General features: G+C 34.7%; 1 protein-coding gene across 6 annotated transcripts in view; it reads right to left on the bottom strand.

The window, feature by feature from the left end:
- The window catches only part of LOC120860843 (unconventional myosin-IXa-like), a 181,065-nt gene that overhangs the window by 124,772 nt on the left and 33,451 nt on the right, over positions 1-22,842 (bottom strand). For all 6 annotated transcript variants that reach the window (XM_040236546.1, XM_040236548.1, XM_040236547.1 and 3 more), the window contains 4 exons: positions 19,354-19,470; positions 16,882-17,016; positions 9,654-9,775; positions 2,841-2,982 (listed from right to left, as the gene is read on the bottom strand). In XM_040236546.1, coding sequence (XP_040092480.1) covers positions 2,841-2,982; positions 9,654-9,775; positions 16,882-17,016; positions 19,354-19,470 — 516 coding nt within the window. The remainder of the gene's footprint in view (positions 1-2,840; positions 2,983-9,653; positions 9,776-16,881; positions 17,017-19,353; positions 19,471-22,842) is intronic.

Raw genomic sequence — 22,842 nt, 5'->3', positions numbered from 1 at the left:
TGGACACATCTCCAACTGTGTGCAAGTGGACCCCCATAACTGAAAACTATGCTGTTCAAGGATCATCTATATTATTTTCAGTTATTTTTTAAAGGAACTACCTTCTAGATTTGCTCATTTTTTTTTACTATATGTCTGCTTTTTATTGCATTGATTTCTAGTCTTTGCTTTATGATTTCCTTTTTCTAGTTTAATTTGCTGATTTTCTCTACTGTTTTGCCAACCAGTCTTCCTTTCTAACATATACTTTTAAAGTTATAAATCACTGCTTTAAATATAACTTACAAATTTTGATACATTACATCTTTATTAATGTTCAGTTTAAAATATTATCACTTGTGATTTCTTTTTTAATTCAGGGATTACATAAAAGAAGTTCACTTAATTTATAAACACCAAAGAGTATCTAGTTATCTTTATGATGTGCCAATTAGGTCAGTTATTTAGCAGTGCTATTCAATTTTTCTGTTTTTATTGATTTCATGTCTGCATATTTTATTGTTACTGAAAGATATGTATGAAAATCTACAACTTTAAGGATAAACTTGTCTAGCTCCCCTTTTAGCCTGAAGTGAAGTCATCAGGTACATATAACTTTTGATTATGTCTTCATTGAAACAAGCCCCTTTTATTGTTATGAAGTGTGCTTCTTTGTCTCTAATAATGATTCTTGTCTTAAAGCCTACTTTGTCCAATAATAATGTAATTACAGGAACTTTGTTTTTGTTAGGGTCTGCCTAGTGTGTCTTTTTCCCATCCTTTTACTTTCAACCTATCTGATAGTAAGAATGAATGAATCACAGACATAAATGCATATATTGTATGATTCTATTTATCTGAAATTTAATAAGTTAAAAAAAAAAAAAAAAAACAACTAAGGATAAAAAACTACAGTCATGTTTACCTCTGGGTGGGGGAGAATGAGCCTGGAAGGGGCATGAGAGAAATCTGGACACTTGAGATTTCTGCATTTTATGTACTTTGCTATATGATTTTATAGGTCAAGATTTTTTTTGTTTTAGACTTTATTTTTATATATTGAGGTGTAACTGACACACAATATTAAGGTATATAAAATATTAATACTGATTTGACACATTTGTAAACTGTAACATGATTACCATTTTAAAGTTAACAAACACCTCCATTATGTCATACAATCATCATTTTTTTGTGGTAAGAACATTTAAGATCTGGTCTATCTTAGAAACTTTGAAGACAGTTGTATAATCACAATGCTAACTATAAACACAGTGTTTACTCTAATTATAATGCTGTACATCAGAACTCCAGAAATTAACTGCAGGTTTTTACCCTTAGCCAGCCTCTCCTCAACTCCCCCACCCACTAATAACCACCATTCTACTCTGTTATTCTAAATGTGTATCTAAAAATCTGTTCCTTCTTGTCTTTTCCATCTCAGAAAATAGCACCTCAAATTCACCCATCACCTATAGCCAGAAGTCAGTTAACTATAATCTATCAACAAGATTTAGTCATTGCTTCTCCAAAAATATCTCATAATCCTCTAGATCTCCTCCATCTCTACTGCCACCTCAGGGGTCCAGTTTACCTTAATGTTTCATTGATCTCCCAGCTCCCAATCTCTCCCTCTGCTATTCTTTCTCCTCTGAGAAATCAATTTTTAAAAACACATAACATAGCCTCTGCTTAAAATTTTTTCATGGCTCCTCATCAGAATTTCAACAAAAACCAAACTCTTTTAACTTGATCAAGAAGCCCCAAAGAACTAAGTTACTGTCCATTCTCTACATTGATTTCATTCCACTATCTTCCTTGATCACTAAAATCTAGTAATGCTGACCTATTTTCAATTATTTTAACATATTAAATTCTGTCCTATCTCATGGCCTATAAGATTCATCATCCCAACCCCTCACCAAGGTCACATTTACTTCAGATCATCCTTCAAAATTTGAGTTTTGAAGGGGGTGTTCATTACCCACAAATTAAAAATCGACTAATTCACTATTGTCTCTCATAGAAGCTATTCATTAATTTATACACCAAGATCATGTCAGCTAATTAATCACTAGATCATTCTAAACACAAATGTCAGACTCTGTGCTTTGTGTGTAGAATGATCTAGTGATAAATTAGCAGCACAGAGTTTGACATGTGCTTCGTGTTTTAATAAATACTTCTTGAATAAATGAATCAGTGATGAGTGAATGAGTGGTCTTAATTCTGACTCTCACCTCAGATCCAGAAAAAACATATTGCTCCACAATATTCCACAGCATCAATACCTCGCCTAGAAATTGCCTTCAGTATCAGGCTTACATATCAAATGGTTGAAGGGTAATGGGTTCCTCAATTACAAACAAGGGATGGGCAAAATTATGAAGATTCCTTTCTGCAGGAGTTAAGTCTCAACATATTCAAGCTCACAAATATCCAAGGGTACATGAGGACATGAGGTACATGAGGACATGAGGTACATGTATATGTATAGCTGAACTGCTTTGTTGTACACCTGCACACCTGCTGTACACCTGAAACTAACACAACATTATAAATCAACTAAACCCCAACATAAAATAAAAGTCAAATTTAAAGAATTAAAAATAAACAAGATAAAAAGGCTATTACATTTAGAATGGATTGACATCAATTTTAGCTGCAGGAAAAAAGCAATAAAACCATCAGCTAATGACAGCAGAACACTGCAAAGAACAGTATGAATTTTGGTACCATCCTTATAAAATTTCTCCCACTGTTATTGACCAACTACAAAGAAAACAGTATAATAGGGATGGTGATAACAGTTAAGAGCACTCCTCTGTCTTAAAGGCTTATTCAATGAGAAATTTACTGACCTTTACCCCATATTTTACTTTCCCGGCATAATGCTTTATGATGAAAGCAGGCTCCATCACAGCTGGAAATTCAATGTAAGAATTCTCTTCATGTTGGTGCTTAAACTTGTCCAGCAGGGTTTGATTTGTAGCCTGTGGAAAACTAAATTAAAAATAAAAACAAAAACACTAAAGAAAGATGCAGCAGTTAATAAAGTATTTTTTTAATAATTACAATTTCATCTAACAAATTTAGCAAATTACAGAGAGCTTTCACTTAAATAAATTCTCATAACAAGCTGAGAGGAAACGAACATCAAGTTGCCAACATTTGTTAGATCATAGGAAGAGCAAGGGAATTCCAGAAAAATATCAACTTATGCTTCATTGACTACACTAAAGCCTTTGACTGTGTGGATCACAACAAACTGTGGAAATCTCTTAAAGATATGGGAATATAAGACCATCTTACCTGTCTCGAGAGAAACAAGATAGTTTCTTGTTTGTGAGGCAAGAAGCAATACTGAGAACCAGACATGGAACAAAGGACTGGTTCAAAATTGGGAAAGGAGTACAAGAAGGCTGTATATTGTCAGTCTGTTTATTTAACTTCTATGCACGGTACATTATGGGGAATGCCAGGTTAGATGAACCACAAGGTGGAATCAAGACTGCAGGGAAAAACCTCAAATATGCAGATGACACCATCCTAATGGCAGAAAGTGAAGAAGAACTAAAGAGCCTCTTGATGAAAGTGAAAGAGGAGAGTGAAAAAGCCCCTCTTGAAACTCAATATTGAAAAAACTAAGATCAGGGCATCCAGTCCAATCACTTTATGGCAAATAGAAGGCGAAAAAGTGGAAACAGTGACAGATTTTCTCTTCTTGGGCTCAAAAATCACTGCAGATGGTGACTGCAGCCATGAAATTAGAAGATGCTTGCTTCTTGGAAGAAAAGCTATGACAAGCCTAGACAGTGTATTAAAAAGCAGAGATATTACTTTGCTGACAAAGCTTCATCTAGTCAAAGATATCATTTTTCCAGTAGTATGCATGGATGTGAGAGTTGGACATAAAGGCTGAGCACCGAAGAACTGATGCTTTTGAACTGTGGTGCTGTGTCCTTTGGACAGCAACAAGATCAAACCAATCAGTCCTAAGGAAATCAACCCTGAATAGTCATTGGAAGGACAGATGCTGAAGCTGAAGCTCCAATACTCTGGCCACCTGATGCGAAGAGCTGACTCACTGGAAAAGACCCTGACGCTGGGAAAGACTGAGGGCAGGAGGAAAAGAGGGTGAAGAGGATGAGATGGCTGGGTGGCGTCACTGATTCAATGAACATGAACTTGGGCAAACTCCAAGAGATAGTGAGGGACAGGGAGGCCTGGTGTGCTACATTCTATGGGGTTGCAAAGAGTCAGACATGACTTAGTGATTGAACAACAACAAAACAATCTGAAAGATGAGTGAAAAAAGATTTAGTATTCCTATTTTGTATATGAGAGCTCAAAAGTTGTGATCTGCCTAACACATACTATGCAAGTATCACAGAAGTAAGAAATTTAACTCAGAAGTAAATTAAGAAGTAAGAAAGAAGAAGTAAGAAATTTAACTCAGGTTTTTATATGTTTATCTTGGGTCACAGTGTGCTGCACCATAAGACTCAAAGGATAATAAAAACCAAATCACATGTTGCTTGGGTTCAAGAACTTGCAAAAAGGGAATGATCTCTCAGGTTGGACAGGTCCTTTAAATCCAGAGTAATTTTTTTTTATTACAAATTAAGTAGTAATTTTCTTACCTACATCAGTTACTAAATGTTTTTATATCTATTATCCTTTCAAATACACATCAATAGATTTATACTCACTGATGAACATTTCATATCTTGGAATCATTCAAATAGTATTTATTAAGAAGTAACTACATAATAGTAGTAGCTATTTAGTGGATAAGTTGTATCCAACTCTTTGCCACCCCCATGGACTACAGCCCACCAGGTTCCTCTGTCCATGGGATTTGCCAGACAAGAATACTGGAGTGGGTTGCAATTTCCTTCTCCAGAGGATCTTTCCGACCCAGGGATCAAACCAGCGATCCTGCATTGTCAGGCAGATTCTTTACCACTGAGCCACCAGCGAATACAGTATAATACTAGCAATAATAGTAGTATAGACATATAAAACTTTAGAACAGAAAAAAAAAATCACTAGTGGTTGGGAATAATGGAAAGATTCAGAGGATACAAGAGGCAATTACAAGCTATATTTTAAAAGTTTGGTAGGGGTTTCAAACATAAAATAATCACTGACCAAAAAAAAAAAAAAGAGAGAGAGAGAGGGCAAGTATATTTCAAAGAATAATTTCATTTAATAGTACTTGAAATAATGAAAAATAATGTAATGTAAGATATAAAGATGTTGAATGCAATATCTAATACATTAAAATGATTCCAAAACTACAAGAAAAATGGTTAATTACATAGTACATATTGGAACCAGGAAGGAGAAAGGTCTTTGATGTCAGATAGTCATTGCCTACATTATAAATTCTGTATGTGACCTTGGGCAAGCTGGGTACAACCTTCTTTAGGAACTGGCTTGGTAATCCATAAATGAGTAAAATGAATGATAGTGCTAGAAGAATTAAATAAAACTAGCAAAAATACCTAACATGAGTTGACATCCAATAAGGATGATACAAATTAATCTACTTTTTCATATTAGCAACACTGACATTTTCCTAGTCAACTGAGGCCTGCTTTTGCATCAAACACTATCCCTTCCTCTAGGCTTTTCTCTCCTTCCCAGAACTCTACAGCCATTCCAGAACAGGTTACAACTCTTGAACAATTCCAGATAATACAGCAACAGCCTTTCTAGTAGCCTTAGTGATTCCAATTTTACCATGTTTCATGTCGCCAAACAGAACTATCAAGATAAATTTTCCTACAACGTGCTTTTAATGGTGTGCCTCCCCTACTTTAGAAAATTTAAATCCAAGCTCCTAAGCCCAGACCAACCCAACTTCAGCAGACACATCTCTCACTACTCCACAGCAGCATGCTTCTTTTCAGGAAGGATGTTCATCTCATTGTTTCTACTTAAAGGTCCATTTGCCTTCTAATCCTTTGAGTCATTAAAAAGCTTGTGATTTGTTTCTTTTTTCTTGGATAAACAATGGAAAAAATTAAATGTTTCCATTTAAACTTCCTTTATTAAAACCAATGCTAATTTTCATGTTTATGGGACATTTATATTGTTTATTTACATCTTTTGCCCATTTTTATTGATACATTTTTTTTGATTGGAAGATAATTAATGAGAACAAATATGTGGGCAGTTTCTATTCCAAATAAGGAAAGATGAGAAAAAAAGCTTTCCACCAGTCCTGCAGTCAATAAACAATTATGGATACATACTACATAATCAAGCAAAAGAGCCAGGAACAGAGGCCAAGTAGACATTATTGTGAATTTCAAAACTCTTCATCTAATGTTCCCCAAAGACTACCTGCAAGGGTAGCCTTAGATTAGTGTTTCTTTGCACTAATCCCAGGGACGGGGGAGCCTGGTGGGCTGCTGTCTCTGGGGTCGCACAGAGTCGGACACGACTGAAGCGACTTAGCAGCAGCAGCAAGGCTACCCTAACTAAGGAGTTTTAAAAAATACCAATGCCTGGGGCCCATCTCCTGTAATTCTACTGAATTGATGCTAGGCCAGTGACAAAGCACTATTTATAAGTTCCCCAGGTAATTCTCACAAGCAAGCAAGATTGATAAAATGTTGGCCTAAATGAACGCTCTGATTTTAACTTCAGTTTGTTAAATAAAACGCAGAGTCTGATTCAAGAAGTCTGGGATGGAAGTGTGAGACCCTGTATTTGTAACAACCTTTAAGATGCTGCCACTGCTGCTGTAGGCAGGCCACGTCGAGTACTATGGAAACGACGAGTGACACTCTTAACTTGGCTTACACCATTCCTCCTTTCTAAACTCTAATTTATAAAATTTGAACAGCCAGCAGACAACAAAGACAAGATTAGACAAGAATTCTAACTTCCAACATGTGCTCCTAAAGCACTACAAACACACTGACTGAAGCAGGAATACCAGTAAGGATATTTCATGAAATAGATCCTCTACAGAACAAAATATTTTCAGAGGAAAAATACTCAAAGTGATTTCAAAAACAGCTCTTTCCAAATGACACTAATTTATTGTTAAGTTCTCTTTATTGGTAGATGAAAGAGGGAAAATATTTCATGTCTTTGCATCTTCTGGGAAGTTAAAACAGAGAGACAAAGCTGGCTAATTTATAAGGAAAGATAACAGGATTAACTTAAAGCAAGGGAAATAATACTATGGTTTATTAAAAAATTTTACGGAGTTGATATAGAAGCACAACTGAAGTGGCAATTAAGAGGCTATTCAGTCCAATCTCCTATCTGCAAAAGTACCTTGATAGATGATGCAAAATAATTACTATAATGGAAAATTCTATTCCTTTATGAAGCAGCTGCTAATCAGTTCTAATGACTAAAAAGCTCTTTCTTATATTGAGCCAATACCTGTCTTCCTGTAATTTCTGGACCTGTGGCTTAACCCCATAAGCTTCTGGGTAACAGCAAAAAGGTGACATTCTCTTCATTGGGCAATATTTACATTTCTGTGAGGTAGCAATTGACCAGGTAAAGATGGTCTTTGTATAACATAATAAGATGTGCACTCAATGAAACTTTGCTTAAAGAATAACAGACAAGACCCCTTTGCTCTATTCATGTTTTAATTATATATCCATAGTTTATTTCCTGCTCACAACCACTGTAAGATATAGAGTAGACAGCTTTATAATTTATCATCATTATTTCCTTTTTGCATGCAAGAAAACTGAGGACTAAGGATATTAAGAGATTTGCTGAGGGTAGTTAATAGAGCTGGAATACAACCCTGAACTTCTGACATCACAGTCTAAGCATTATGGTAAAGCAAATAAGGATAATACTTCAAAGCACAAGCTCATTACGCTGTTCTCCATAGCTCATGTTTGTTTTTGTTTGGTTTATTCTTGTATTTTTATTTTGCTTGTATACTAGTTTTTTATATACCAGACAAGATGGGGCAGGGGGAAGGTGAAATTGGTAAAAGGGATCAACTGTATGGTGACAAATAAAAAATAAACTTTTGGTAGTGAGCACATACTGTAGGGTATACAGAAGTAGAAATATAATGTACATATGAATCCTATATAATGTTATAAACCAATGTTACCACATAAAAAAGGAAAATGAAAGTTCAAGTAAAAGACAAAAATAAAGCTTCTTATTCGGAAATACCTGGTGGGTTTGAATCTCGAGTCCATCATTTACTATACATATGATCTTTTTCTCAAATTGCTTAAATTTTCTTGTTCATAAGACATCTCAAACAAAATAACTGCTTATCATTTCAATATCTACAATGGTTCTCCATACTAAATATCAAAATCACCTAAGACACTTTCTAAAATAAAATATATCAGAAGTAAGGCATCCAAGCAGAGTTAAGAACCACTAACTTCAAAATTTTATAAGAGATAATGTATGTTTGGGGAAATATAGAGCAATACAAGAAATGTTTATAACTTTGCACATAAAATTAAACTGCTTTTTGCTGAATTTTAATTCATTTAGATTAATGGAAATAGACTAATGATGGAAGGGCAGATATAATTGTTGGCAATCTTCTTTCCAATATAGTTTGCAGCTCTGCCATATTACTTTATAATTCTATACAGCAATTCTGTGAGTTTATGGTATATTAATATGGCAATAACATATAACTTACCATACATATCAGGATATTCTTAGAGTAAAAGTAGGTGCCTTTAATAACTAAAATGAACAATCAGTATAAACTTGAGATTGTCCTACACAAATCTGGTATACAGTCATCCTACCTATGAAAGTTACTACTTAATATTTTATATCTTAGTTTAATGGGTATAGTATTAAATGAGGAATTAAGTGACCTAATTCAATTCCTAAATATTTTACTAAAGAGTCATAGAAAACCAACACACTCTCCACCACTTTGGTTTCTCCAATTCTAGATTTGCCATCTCTTAGAATAATTAAACTATAATAATACTTTCTAGAGCACTGAGAACACAGTGGAGGATGCTCCATGAAGCTTTATTTCTGCCACATATATATTTAAGTTTGGTTGGGCTTCCCTTGTGGCTCAGAGGGTAAAGCATCTGCCTGTGATACAGAACACCCAGGTTCGATCTCTGGATCAGGAAGATTCCCTGGAGAAGGAAATGGCAACCCACTAAAGCATTCTTGCCTAGAGAATCCCATGGACAGAGGAGACTGGTGGGCTACAGTCCATGGGGTCACAAAGAGTCGGACACGACTGAGCGACTACACTTAGCTTACCTAACTTATACTGAACGGTGTTACCAAGGGATGGCAAATATCCAACATATGCAGTCACTAAAAACTTGCACAGCCATGGCAGATATCACAAATCTATTATTATACTCTTCACCACTAAACAAGAAAACTGCAAACACACCTCATATGTAAAACTTAATTCAATAAGAGAGAAACACAAAACAAAAAAATATATACCAACAATTGAACATCAAAGTGACTTTGCAGAAGAAATTTGGAAAAAGTCAAGGAAAAAATGAGTTGAGTAGTGAAGTCCATCCAACTTTCTTATAAACACACAAAAAAATGCATACCAGGGAAACTTTTGCTCTTAATAACATTAAGAAGAAAGTTTAGGGCTTAAGAAGACATGAAAAACTCAAATGGGCAATAAAAAAACTGAAAAGAATCATACTCACTTGCTTTCTTCATCCAAAAGATGGAGCAGGCCTGTTGGTTTCTTGCTAATAAGATTTATGCAACAGGTATTATCAATATAGTCTATATTGTGCCAGCTGATACCTTCAGTTCTATATTCCTCCTAGGAAATAACAAATTAACAATTTATTCATCTTGCAGAAAATAAAAAGGTATGTGAGAATAAGGACTAAAAAGTTTTTACCAGGATTAGACTAAATTTTTAAAAATCATTAATCTACACAATGAAAGAAATGTATATTTCAGTTGCATAAAATCATGATATAGTGTATGTCTATTTTCTTTTAATAGTACATGCAACCAAATTTTCTGATTAGAATCCTATTTGTGATTCCACTTAGATGGAAAACTAAGTCTGATTTGTTTTAGCTACACTATCTGATGATTACACTAAGGAAAAATATAAAACGAAAAAGACTAATTTCTTCCACACAACTTGAAGCCATCAAAAAGAACTATTGGATCATCAACAGTGAATTTACTGAAACAATGTCTGAGAAAAGTGGAAAACTATCACCTCCAGTGATCACTGATAAAAATCATATAGAATTCATACGTACTGAACTTTGGCAAAATAAACAAAATAACTTTCAAAAGGCAGGGGCAGAGTAGTTTCCCCAATTCCAAGACTAACTAACTCAAAGCTCACACACTGAGTAACCATTCGAAACTCTCTTATGAAGCCCCTACTGTTCCTTCTTCAACCTCTACACTGGGAAATAAATATTCTTTTATTTATCTCTGTGATGCTTTTACTTTTAAACTGTCAGAAAGATGATTCTGAAAATAAAGAAGGTTCTACGCTGCAATGATATTTAGGCACCAAACTAATATCCTGTTCATCTGATGGTTTTAGTATTCACTGATTATACTTGCATACCTCTCAGCAAATACAGTGGTTTTGTGAAACAGTGATTTTAATACTTTAATCATTCTTTCTGTATTATCATTATCCTGTAAGGAAAAGTGGACCCTAGTATAAACTAGTTACTCTAATTGTAAAAAAGTAAATGCTAACTTAATTTTTCCCCCTCAACAGTTTCACAAGCAAGTAATGCTATATAAAGGTCATCCCCAAGCAATGGTAAAGTTTTTTCCCTATTCCTTTTCACAGCATGGATAAAAAGCATACTAGATAGTGATTCAGATCCTCCTGCTCAAAGTTAACTATTATCCTAACTTCTAATATCACTGACAAAATCCACCTCTTTATAAAAATTATATATATATAGAACCATGCAATACATATTCTTTTCATCTGGCTTTTCTTCTGTTACTCAACATGTTTCAGAGAAACATCTATGTTGTTGAATGCATCTAAAGTACATGCATTTTAAGTGCTGTAAGACAGGGGTTGCGAAGTACTACTTTTACTCATTTATGCATTGTCTAGGCTGCTTTCTCAAAGTAATAGCAGAGCTGAGACCACATGGCCTCCAAAACCCACAAGACTGATTTACTTATACTTTTTTATAGAAAAGGCATGCCAAAATCTGCTATGGAGCATTAACTCTCAAACTTTAATATACAACAGAATCACATGAAGAGCTTGTTAAAAAAAGAAGCCACAAACTCAGAATTTGTGAATAAGAAAGTTTGGGGTAGTGCACTTGGAAGGAGTGCCTAGATGATACTGATTGTACCAGTAGGGATAGGAGAAGAATAACTAACTCTTCAAGAACCAATGATATATTTATATACAATACACTCATCTACTGGACTATTGATGGACATTACACTCATTTCCAATTTTGGCTATTAAAAATAATGGCATTGTGTACATTTCTGTACAAAACTTTTGGTAAGCATTTATATAGATTTGGAGAGTGAAACCACCGGCTTATAAACTACAAACATATAAACTCAGAAGATACTACCAAACAATTTTCTAAAGTGGTTGTACCAATCTATGCACCCACCACCAGTATATGAGACTTCCCAGTGCATAGTATTTCTCTAATATCTGTATTATCAGTTTTTTTCATTTTAGTCATTCTGGTGAATGCCTAGAAATATTTAAGTAGGGGTTTAATTTTATTTTCCCTAAAGACTAATAAATGAAATATCTTTTCCTATGTTTACTTTCCATTTGGATGTCCTCACATGCCTACATTCATAAAAATTCTAAGAAAACATCCTTGCCTTGTTCTCAATCTTAGGGGGAAATCATTTAGTCTGTTTCCATTAAGTATGATATTAACTGTTGGTTTTTTGTAAATGGCCTTTATCAGGAAGTTCCCTTCTATACCTAGTTTGCTAAAGGTTTTGTTTTGAACAAGACTGAATATGTAATTTTATCAAATGCATTTTATATTTTTATTGAGAACACCATGAATTTTTTTCTTCTTCTGTTTTGTTAATGGATGAATTAAACTAATTGGTGGTCAGATGTAATACACACCAGAAAAAACTCCACTTGTTTCTGATATATTATCCTTTTGTATATCTTGCTGAAAATTTCCTAAACAAATATTGGCAAACTGAAAATTTCCACTTCTAATAATGTTCTTCACAGATTTAGGTTATCTTGGCTCCCTCTAATATGTTGAGAATCGTCCCCTTTTATCTATTCCACATAAAATTTATGTCAAACTGAAAATGCTTTCACCATTTATGTCAAACTGAAAATACTTCTCTCACCATTGTAAGAATTCATCAATGGTGCCATTTTGGCTTACAATGTCCTTTACGGAAAGAATTTAATTATATATTCAATTTCTTTAATAGTTACTTTTTTTTTTTTGGTTGCGCTGGGTCTTCATTGCTGCACACAGGCTTTCTCTAGTTGCAGCAAGCGGGGGCTACTCTCTATGCTGTGTGTAGGCTTCTTACTGAGGTGGCTTCTCTTACTGCAGAGCATGGCCCTGGGCACTCCACGTGCCCAGGCTCACTAGTTGTGGCACACAGGCTTAGTTGCTCCACGACATGTAGGATCTTCCTGGACCAGGGATGGAACCTATGTCCCCTGCATTGGCAGGTGGCTTCTCAACCAAAGGACGGCAAGGGAAGTCCTAATAGTTAAAAGATTTGAACTTTTGTTTTATCTGTGTCAACACAGTTTTGAAAAGTTTTTTCTCATATTATTTGATAAGTCTACTTATGGACATAAAGTTGTTTAGTGTATTCTGTAACTTTTTAATATTTATAGGATATACGATATAGTCTTTATCATTGGAATTCTGGCTATTTATATCCCTGTTTTTATGTGTCTGTCTCTTTCCCACTAATTTCTTGAGGCTTTTATAAATGTTATTGGTCATTTCAAAGAATTACTTACTTTTCAAAGTTTATGATTTTTGTTGATCCCTTCCCATAATACATTTTTCATTTTTATTTATTCTCTTTATTATTTCCTTTTGTTTAGGTTTCTGATCATTTTCAAATGTGTTAAATCACTGCTCTTCAATCCTAAAATGTTCTGACAGCTATAAAATTTTCCTCTGATTAAATCATTAGTCAAATTTCTTCAGAGACTGAAGTACATCTTTAGACACAAGTTTTAATATTTAACATATTAGGTTCAATATGTTCTCTAATTTTTTCATCTGAGCTATTTAGAAATTCATTTCTTAACTTTTAATCATAAAGTATTTTCTAGTTATCTTTTTGTTGTTGGTTTCTGATATAACTTTACTATGGTTTTGAGATCTGTGTGATTTCAATACTGTGAAATTTCCAAGGCACTTTCAGCAGTCTTCTCTATCATCATAGTTCAAAGGCATCAATTCTTTGGTGTTTTGCCTTCTTTACGGTCCAGCTCTCAAAACCGTACATGACCACTGGGAAGACCACAATGTTGACTATACAGACCTTTGTCAGCAGAGTAATGCCTCTGCTTTTCAACGCACTGCTTAGGTTTGTCATCGTTTTCCTGCCAAGAAGCAATTATCTTCCGATTTCATGGCTGCAGTCACCATCCACAGTGATTTCAGAGTCCAAGAAGAGGAAATCTGTCACTACTTCCACCTTTTCCCTTCTATCTGTCATACAGTAATAGGGCCAGATGCCATGATTTTAGTTTTTTATGAATATTTAGTCTTAAGCTGGCTTTTTCACTCTCCTCCTTCACCCTCATCAAGAGGCTCTTTGGTTCCTCTTCACTTTCTGCCATTAGAGTGGTATCATCTGCATATCTGAGGTTGTTGATGTTTCTCCTGCCTGTCTTGATTCCAGCTTGTAACTCATCCAGCATTTGCATTCTTAGGGCTTCTCAAACATGTGTATGTTGGATTTTTTTGTTTTTTGTTTTAATTTTGGAAAATTATCAGCCATTGTTTCTTCAAATATAGCTTCATTCCTATTCTCTCACTTTCACATACGTTTTCCAGAATTCCTGTTACACATATGTTAGACCTTTTCACTATGTCCCATATGCCTCTTACAATATTTGTATTTTCTGCCTTTATTCATCAAGCTGGTATTTTTCTGACCTATCTTCCAAACCACTAATTTTCTCTTAAGTTATATCTAATTGTGAAAAATTAATATTATGTTCTTAATTTCACCTACTTTTTAGTCCTAGATTTTCCTAAATTTAGGTTTTTAAAAGTTTGCTGTTCTTTAATAAAATTATCACTTTAAAAAATTTCTTGAAGCCACTGTTAAAGTTCATGTTTGATAAGATCATTATCTGAATCCCCTATGGTAGTCTACTGTCTCACTTCTCTTGGTTTTTTCTCATGTTGGTTTCCTTCCTTGTATATCTTAAACAAACATCTCAGTTAAAAACCTGAATGCTTGCACATGAAAAAGTGCAGAGATAACTTTAGTAATGAGATGATCTCTTTCTCCATCAGAGACTGAATTTGTTCTTAGCAGGTGGCTAAGAACACTGGAAATTCTACACTGTTTTAACCCAATCAGGAACTGAAATTATTTTAAACTGAGCTTTAGCCCCTGTAATGCCTGCCTGCTCTATTTCTGCTTTGGTGATTGGCTTAGTCGCTGAGTCATGTCTGACTCTTGTGACCCCACAGACTGTAGCCTGACAGGCTCCTCTGTCCATGGGATTTCCCAGACAAGAATACTGGAGTGGGCTGCCATTTCCTTCTCCAAGGGATCTTCCTGACCCAGGGATTGAGCCTGGGTCTCCTGCATTACCAGCAGTCTCCTGTATGGCAGGCAGATTCTTTACTGACTGAGCCACTGGAAAAGTCCTATTTCTGCATTACCTTTACTATAAGATATAACCCTTTGAGGTCTTCAAGCCTCTGGGAGTTGCCAAGGAGCTCCTCTTTTGTTCTTTAATCTGGACAAAATTCTTTTTGGAAGCCTTCTACCAGAAGAGAAATGCCTCTAGCAGCAAAGCATTCCCTGAATACTGAGTTCATCCCCCTAGATTTCACGCTTGCATATCCGAGCCCTGTAAAGCTTCACCTATTTGAAGGTACTCCAATGGTTTCAATTATGTTTTGTTCAGTTGTTTTATTTTTTAGATGTTCTGCAAGGCAAGTTTGGTCAAAATTTCCTAGTCTGACATCCCCAGAAGAGGAACAGACAAAAGAACAACTCACTAGATTATGAACTCAATAATAAGATTCCTCAACTCCAAACTGCTTATCTTCAATGCCTAACAGTGCCTGAAATATAACTGACTCTCTTCAATACATCTTCCACAGTTCCAATTCAAATGTTTGCTAAACATACTCTGAACAACTATCTGATTGAGACTATTTCATCAACCTTATCTCCTTTCCTGCCCACATCCTTATATCCTGTATTTTTGCTACACTGAATCATTTCCAGTTCATCAAAAGTGCTGTGCTATTTTATGCCTCACAGTTTTAAAGGTATTGTTATCTTTGTTTAAAATATCTTTTCCCCATTGACAGGGGTGAGCTCAACTTTCTATTCAAAACTCTATTTCAGAATCACTCTGTTCCTAGGAAATCTCTGCAGACTTCCAACAAATTCTAATAAACTTCATCCTTTCTATCACTACTTTACCTTATATTTGATTTTAGTACCTATCATCCTGCATGGCAATTATTACATATCTCTCCCATCTTAAGTGCACATGTATTAATTTTGGGCAAGATTTAGAAGTGAACTTCAGTAATTAAAATTCTCAAAATGTTTCCTCCCAAAGCGTCGTTGGTATATTTTTATTTCTATCACTTAATGGTAAGCACTACCTGTTAGGTGATATTATAAAAAATAATACTATCTTTTAACAGTGGTGTTTAAACAGTTGTGCTTAAAGCCAAGACAGAGCAAGCCCCAATGACAGGACACTTGTGATTTTCTGTTCATTTCTTTTCTTCATTATTTCCTTCCAGTTGAATGTGAACCCAGCTTCTATTTATGTCTTCATACACAAACTTAACTTCTGGGCCATAAACTCAACTTGTTACTGAATTCAAATCTGGCTTAGAAAAAGAATCCACATTTCTTTCAACTCTGCAGTTACCCTAAGAATTCTCATGTAAACTAATGGCTTACTCTTTCTATCTTAATTCAATCAATTTGATCATCTCATAAAAAATATGTAGTTACTCAATTTGGTCTCTCTATACTGTCCTATTTCTTTGTATTCACATTCTAAGCTGACTTAAGATTATATTAATAAGCTTCTCTATCCCATCCTTGAACTAAGAGATCACAGGAATCAAACAAGCATACTTAATATGACACACTGTGACCAAGGCCACAAAAGCAATTAAAATCAAAAACATCAACAAAAATTAAAACAAATCCATAGACCTTTTCATTCAAAGGTTCCATCAAATAAGCACATATTACTGATTCTACTTAAGGCCTTTTAATTAAAACAGAAAACCCTGTGTGATAAGGCCCAAAAAACTATGCTCTCATCTGTCATTTGCTTACACCAATATGAAGACAATAACATCTTTATTGAAATCAACACTTAAAATACTTATCATGACTATGACTCAAAAAATTTATGTGGTGTATATGAAGGTACAGGTGGGGGTTCGGGGAGTAGGAAAGGGGCACGTGAACACACCTTCACATCCTCACACACGTGTGTGCTCAGTTGCTCAGTTGTGTCCAACTCTTTGTGAACCCATGGACTGTAACCCGCCAGGCTCCTCTGTCCTTGGGATTTTCAAGGCAGGAATACTAGAGTGGGTTGCCATTTCCTCCTCCAGGGGATCTTCCCAACCCAGGGATTGAACCCACGTCTCCTGCATCGGCAGGCGGATTCTTTACCACCAAGCCACCTGGGAAGCCCATTCAGGTACTCACTTGCTCCAATTTAAAGATATGCTGATTAAAGTAGTGTTGTAAACGTTCATTAGCAAAATTAATACAGAACTGTTCAAAGCTATTATTTTCATAATCTTCAAACCCAAAAATATCAAGAACACCAATGGACAAAGTCTGTGAAAAACAAGAAATAAATTATGGTTAAAAAATGATGCTTAAATTTATTTCATGAACTTATATTTCACAATATAAGTAACAAAATGTTCAAAGTTCTTCAATAGCAATAGATGAAAACTTGAGGGGACCCAGTGGTCAACCAAAATATACTACAAATAAAAAGCATTTTGGTTCTCTTTATCTTCATCATTTTATCTTAATTATAAAAATACATCCAAAGTTTTAACACATGTAATTCATAGATTACTTCACAGAAATGTACAAAGCAGAGTTAAAGACTTGTTACCTCAATACCACAAATCTCTAAATCCCCAGAGACAAGGGAAGGGGGTGGGGGGGAAGGCTATTGGAAAGTCAGAAGGTTAGTAAAGTTAAAGCTAGGTTATCCTGGGTATGCATGGTTCTGCCAAAGGATCATGCAAATTTTCCTAGTTTGACTTCTCTATCCCAATAAAATTCTGCTTTAAGGTAAGCTAACAAGCATATTTCTTGTCTTACACAGGCTAGAAATGAAACTGGATATCAAACATTAAAAATTTTATCAAAAGAAGTCACACAAGATTTATGACATTAACTTAAAAAAAAAGATTTATGACATTAAACAGTTCTAAAAAGATTATAGCAAACCACTTCACCATCCTCAATTTCTGCTCCCTAAAGTCAAAAACACTCAAATCTTCTTAGTTGCTTGGTACAAAAGAGTATAATATTTATTCTTCTATTTCTTGATATTTCACTTCCAGAAACAATCTTCTAACTTCTTGCTAAGGATGATGAATATTCAGCTCTAACACCCCAAACCATTATTCTTCCCACACCCCACCTCATGCTTAAAATAGAGTTGTATGACAGTTGTGATTAAATGAAACAATTTTTCTCCACTGGTGCTAAGAGATACTGGGCAAACTGATGTAATGAGCGATAAATAGCAAGAGACTTTTAAAAGTCTCCATTAAGAATTTTGTTTGATTACTTCTGCTGACTAATTCTAAGCCCTTACAAAAAGCAGTGAAAATAATGATCTTCAAAAAGAAATCAGTTTGGTAAATTAGATTAAAATTGAAATCAATTTCCTACTAGTGGACTTAAGGCATGACATGGTCATATAAGAGCAATTGTATTAATAAATTTAAGATAGTAGGATTAAGTAATAAAGATGACATTGCTATTTGGCCTGAAAAGGTAGACTATTTCATAAAAGTTGTTGGGAAATAAAAATGGATTTGAAAAGATTAAAGGTAAATATCTAAAATCTACCATGTTTATAAATTCCAACGGGGAAAAAAACGTGAACATAATTGTGAACACAAACATGAACATAAAAAATTAAATGCTAAAAGTATTAGAATAAACATTCATATTTTATAAACTTAGCCTAGACGAGCCCTTCCTATATAAGAAAAATCAACAAATAAAACCTAGGGCAATAAAGTAAAATAATGACAGATTTAACTGGGGACAAAACTTTAAAATATATAGGCTTAAAAACATAATACAAACAAATCTTAAAAGTTAAGAGAAAATATTTGCACTATATATCAGAAACTTTGTCTCTGCAATATCCAAAATGACTTGTAATAAAATGACAAGATAAAAATAGCAAAAATATATAAAGAAATAATAAAGAAAAGAAATAAAATAGAGAAAACATGAGAAGATACTCAACTTTCATCTAACACTGAAACGATTCGTAATAAAATAGTCCCCCTTATCAGATTAGCAAGATGAAAATACTGATAATATTCAACTGAGTAAAGTTACAGGGAAACAGGCACTTTCACTCATCACTAACGAGGTGTAGTCTTTTTTTGAAAAGCCACTTAGCAGTAGCAAAACTTTTAAATATTTATTTATCCTTAAGTCCAACAATTTGAGGATTTTATCCTAGAGAAATATGCACAAAGAATATCTGTTACATAATCATTTATAACAAAAAATGTATTTGAATGGGTTAATTTATGCTATATATGCATATTATATCATGTTATATACTAAAAATAATGAGGTCCAGATATATATCAAGACATAGCTAGGTTAAAAAAATACAAATTAGAAACAATGCAGGCAGCATGATTCTATTTTTACATTTAAAAGCAACTCTGTACGGGTACATCTACAGTAACATAAGGATATAGAGTAAAAGCTTTGACACACAGAAAGAATGGTTTCCCTGAATAGGGTCACAGAAACAGTAGTAAGGAGAGAAATAGCAGGAAATACTATAAGGTGATACTTATTGCTATATATAATTCTGTGTTTTTAAATGTCATGCATTAACCATTTTATTAAAACAGTTTTTCAGGAAAAATATATTAGAGTCCAACATATATCTACCTTGGTATTTTGCTCCAAATCTTTACTATTCATAAGTGCATGATTAATCCGAAAAACGATCCAGTCAAACAGGGCACTATATAAAGACTTAGCCATAGAGTTCCTCACTGTCACAGCCTAGAGGGAAAAAAAAAAGTTAGGAATCCAAGTGAAATTGGCAACAAGCTGGGGGGAAAAAAAGCTTATTATCTTGAAATAGAAATTAGTTTTTATCTCAATATAAATAATTTATAATTGAAGTTTTCTATATATACTCATTAATTTAATCAAACTCAGGAAATCCAGGCTAAAACTGCCATGAAAGATTAAAAAAGCAAAATGTAGGTCACTCAATTCAAAATAGTTTTACTAAAAATTGGGGTATATATTTCATCTAGTAAAGAAAGTAGAATAGGAAGTTTATTAACAAATGAACTTTGCCAGCTAAAGTGAGGAAGAATATTCTAGGCATAGGAATAAACCTGTTAGCAAACAGCATCAGTTATCTGTGGAATCTTAGTCAGACACTTGAAACAATAGTAATATCACCACAATTACATTCCTAGTTGTCTTCAGCCTGTCATCCAGAGTAACATCTAGAATTTCTTCCTCCCCAGACACTAACAATTCTTTCATTATGGAGTTATTGTGATTTGTTTTTTTCCCTCACCTCCAGCTTTCCCCAGTTTATGGAAACTCTGTATATATACTCAGTTTTTGTGAAAACCTAAAACTGATCTAAAAAATGAAGAATATTACTTAAAGAAAAGTCAACTTTTAGAAGGCACTACAATCTAAAAAGAAGGTTGGGGAAGCACATGTCTTAGACAACTGAATACTATCACTTAAAAAAACAAATCCTAATAATTCATGTATTTATTATTTAGGGACTTATTTTGAAGTTTATATATTAGAGTAGGTACAGAGCATTGATTAGGAGCTAGACTATATTCCAATTTCAGTTTCTTACTTATTCTAACAATTTGAGATTTGTCAACTTGCTGAACTCTTAGGCTACAATCTTTTCTTACAACTGTAAAATGGAGACAATACTACAACTGACTACATATAAATGATGAATCAATTTCTGAATTTAAGTGAAAAAAAAAAAGCTTCAAGTTGCTAGAACACACTATTACCTACACAGAAAAAGAGAAAAGAGGTATCAAATTCTCTATCCAACAATTAAAACTTGAAAATAATTGGAAAATGTTTAGAAGTTCTGAGAGAAAAAATAATGTGGACCTAAAACTCTATTCTTAGGCAAGTGATCAACAATGTATCTTTAAAATATCAAGAAAATCAACAGCAGAATATATAGAGAGAATAATCATTCTATGCTTCTGAGGGGTGGTGGTGGGGAATATGGGATTAAGAAAATCTGATTAAATTCAGCAAAAGCAAAATATTTTAAAACACAGAATAAGAAAACATGCTAGTTGCCATAATCAATATAAATGAGCTGAATTTTTCATTAAAGGACAACTCTTCATACCAAATTTAAAGATTCAGAGAAAATTCAAATATATGAATATGGCTTTTTGCACCATAATTCCCAATATTACACTTTTAGCCTCTTTTCTCTAAAATGCAGTCTTGTCACAGTTTGACCTCAATCAGCTCTGCTGCTGCTGCTGCTGCTAAGTCACTTCAGTCATGTCCAACTCTGTGCGACCCCATAGATGGCAGCCCATCAGGCTCCCCCATCCCTGGGATTCTCTAGGCAAGAACACTGGAGTGGGTTGCCATTTCCTTCTCCAATGCATGAAAGTGAAAAGTGAAAGTGAAGTCATTCAGTCGTGTCTGACTCTTAGCTAAAATACCAATTAATTATTTTCCCACTCAAACAAGATCTTGCTTAGTGTTTCCTGTCTCACTGAATGTTACCAATATTCTTATAGTTGTTGTTGTTGTTGAGTCACTTCAGTCATGTCTGACTCTGTGCGACCCCATAGACGGCAGCCCACCAGGCTCTCCTGTCCCTGGGATTCTCCAGGCAAGAACACTGGACTGGGTTGCCATTTCCTTCTCCAATGCATGAAAGTGAAAAGTGAAAGTGAAGTCACTCAGTCATGTTCGACTCTTTGCGACCCCATGGACTGCAGCCTACCAGGCTCCTCCGTCCCTGGGATTCAGGACTCATGCCTGAGTCTCCTTCTTCCTCCCTGATTCCCACCAAGAACTCATTGCCAAATCTTGTTGACTTAATCTTCTAAATTTTTTTCTTTTTAAATACACCCATTTCTCCCTATCAGAATGTCACCTTTCTAGACACAGAAGCAAGCATCTTTCTCCTCAGGAGTAGTAACTACTACAGCCTCCAAACTCATCTTTGCACATTCACTCTTGCCCTCTGTGTTAGAATCCTAAGATGGTTCCCAAGACTCCCATCACTGGGTATACATGCTCTCTAAATCCCCTCCCTCTCTAAATCCCCTCACAATTAGTGACAGCAGGACTGTAAAGATGATGGATTGCACTCCTATAACTATCTTATGTTATAGGACAAAGGTGAAGGGATTTTAAATATATAATTATGGCCCCAAATCAGCTGAAATTTTTAGTTAACCCAAGAGATACTGTCCCAGGTAGAGGTGGCTTACTAGGGAGTAAGCGCATGCTGGACCTGAAGAAGCAAACTGCCATGCTGTGTACAGGACCACATGATAGGAAATGCCAAGTACACTCCAGCTGCTGAGAATCGCCCCTGACAGCAAACAAGAAATTATGGACCTCAGTCCCACAAGGAAGTGAATCCTGCCAACAAACTGTGAACGTGAAAGAGGATGTTGAGTCTCAGATTAAAAAACAGCCATCAAGAATATCTTGACCTTCAGCCTGGTGAAACCCTGAGCAGAGAACCCAGCTAACCCAGGCCCAGATCCACGGAAACTTTCTGATAATAACTTTGGGTTGTATTAAGTCACTAAAGCTTGTTACACAGCTACAGGAAACTAACACACTCTCCAACTGATTGTTCACATTGCTGTCAGACTGTCCTTAAAAAAAAAAAAAAAATTCTAAGGCAACTTTTTTGCTTAAAACACTTCTTTCTATTGCTCTTCAGATAAAATACTAAAATCCTTAAGGACTGCTCTTCATTTTACCCATAATGCCCAGCACAATTCTAGGCACAAAAAGCTTTTTCAAATATTTACTAAATAAATAAATAAATACACCAAACAAACGTGCTCAGTCCCTCAGTCACGTCTGACTCTTTACAGCCCCAAGGGATGTAGCCCACAGGCTCCTCTGCCCGTGGATTTTTCCAGGCAAGAATACTAGACTGGGGTGCCATTTCCTACTTCAGTGGATCTTCCAGACCAAACAAACATAAACCAAAATAAAACAGGAGCAACAAAAATAATCTCAGAAAGCTGAATTTAAAGTTACAATATGCAAATAAACATAACAAATATTTAATAATCAAAAAAGTCAAGAAAGAATATATAAAAGCATTGAACCTTTATGTAAAAGAAGAGCAAAACTCTTGAATGGTTTGACTTTTTC

Source organism: Oryx dammah, unplaced genomic scaffold (assembly GCF_014754425.2).
Source record: "Oryx dammah isolate SB20612 unplaced genomic scaffold, SCBI_Odam_1.1 HiC_scaffold_11208, whole genome shotgun sequence".
Taxonomy (NCBI): Eukaryota; Metazoa; Chordata; class Mammalia; order Artiodactyla; family Bovidae; genus Oryx; species Oryx dammah.
The sequence above is the reverse complement of the archived record's forward strand: the minus strand, read 5'-3'. Positions and strand labels throughout refer to the sequence as shown.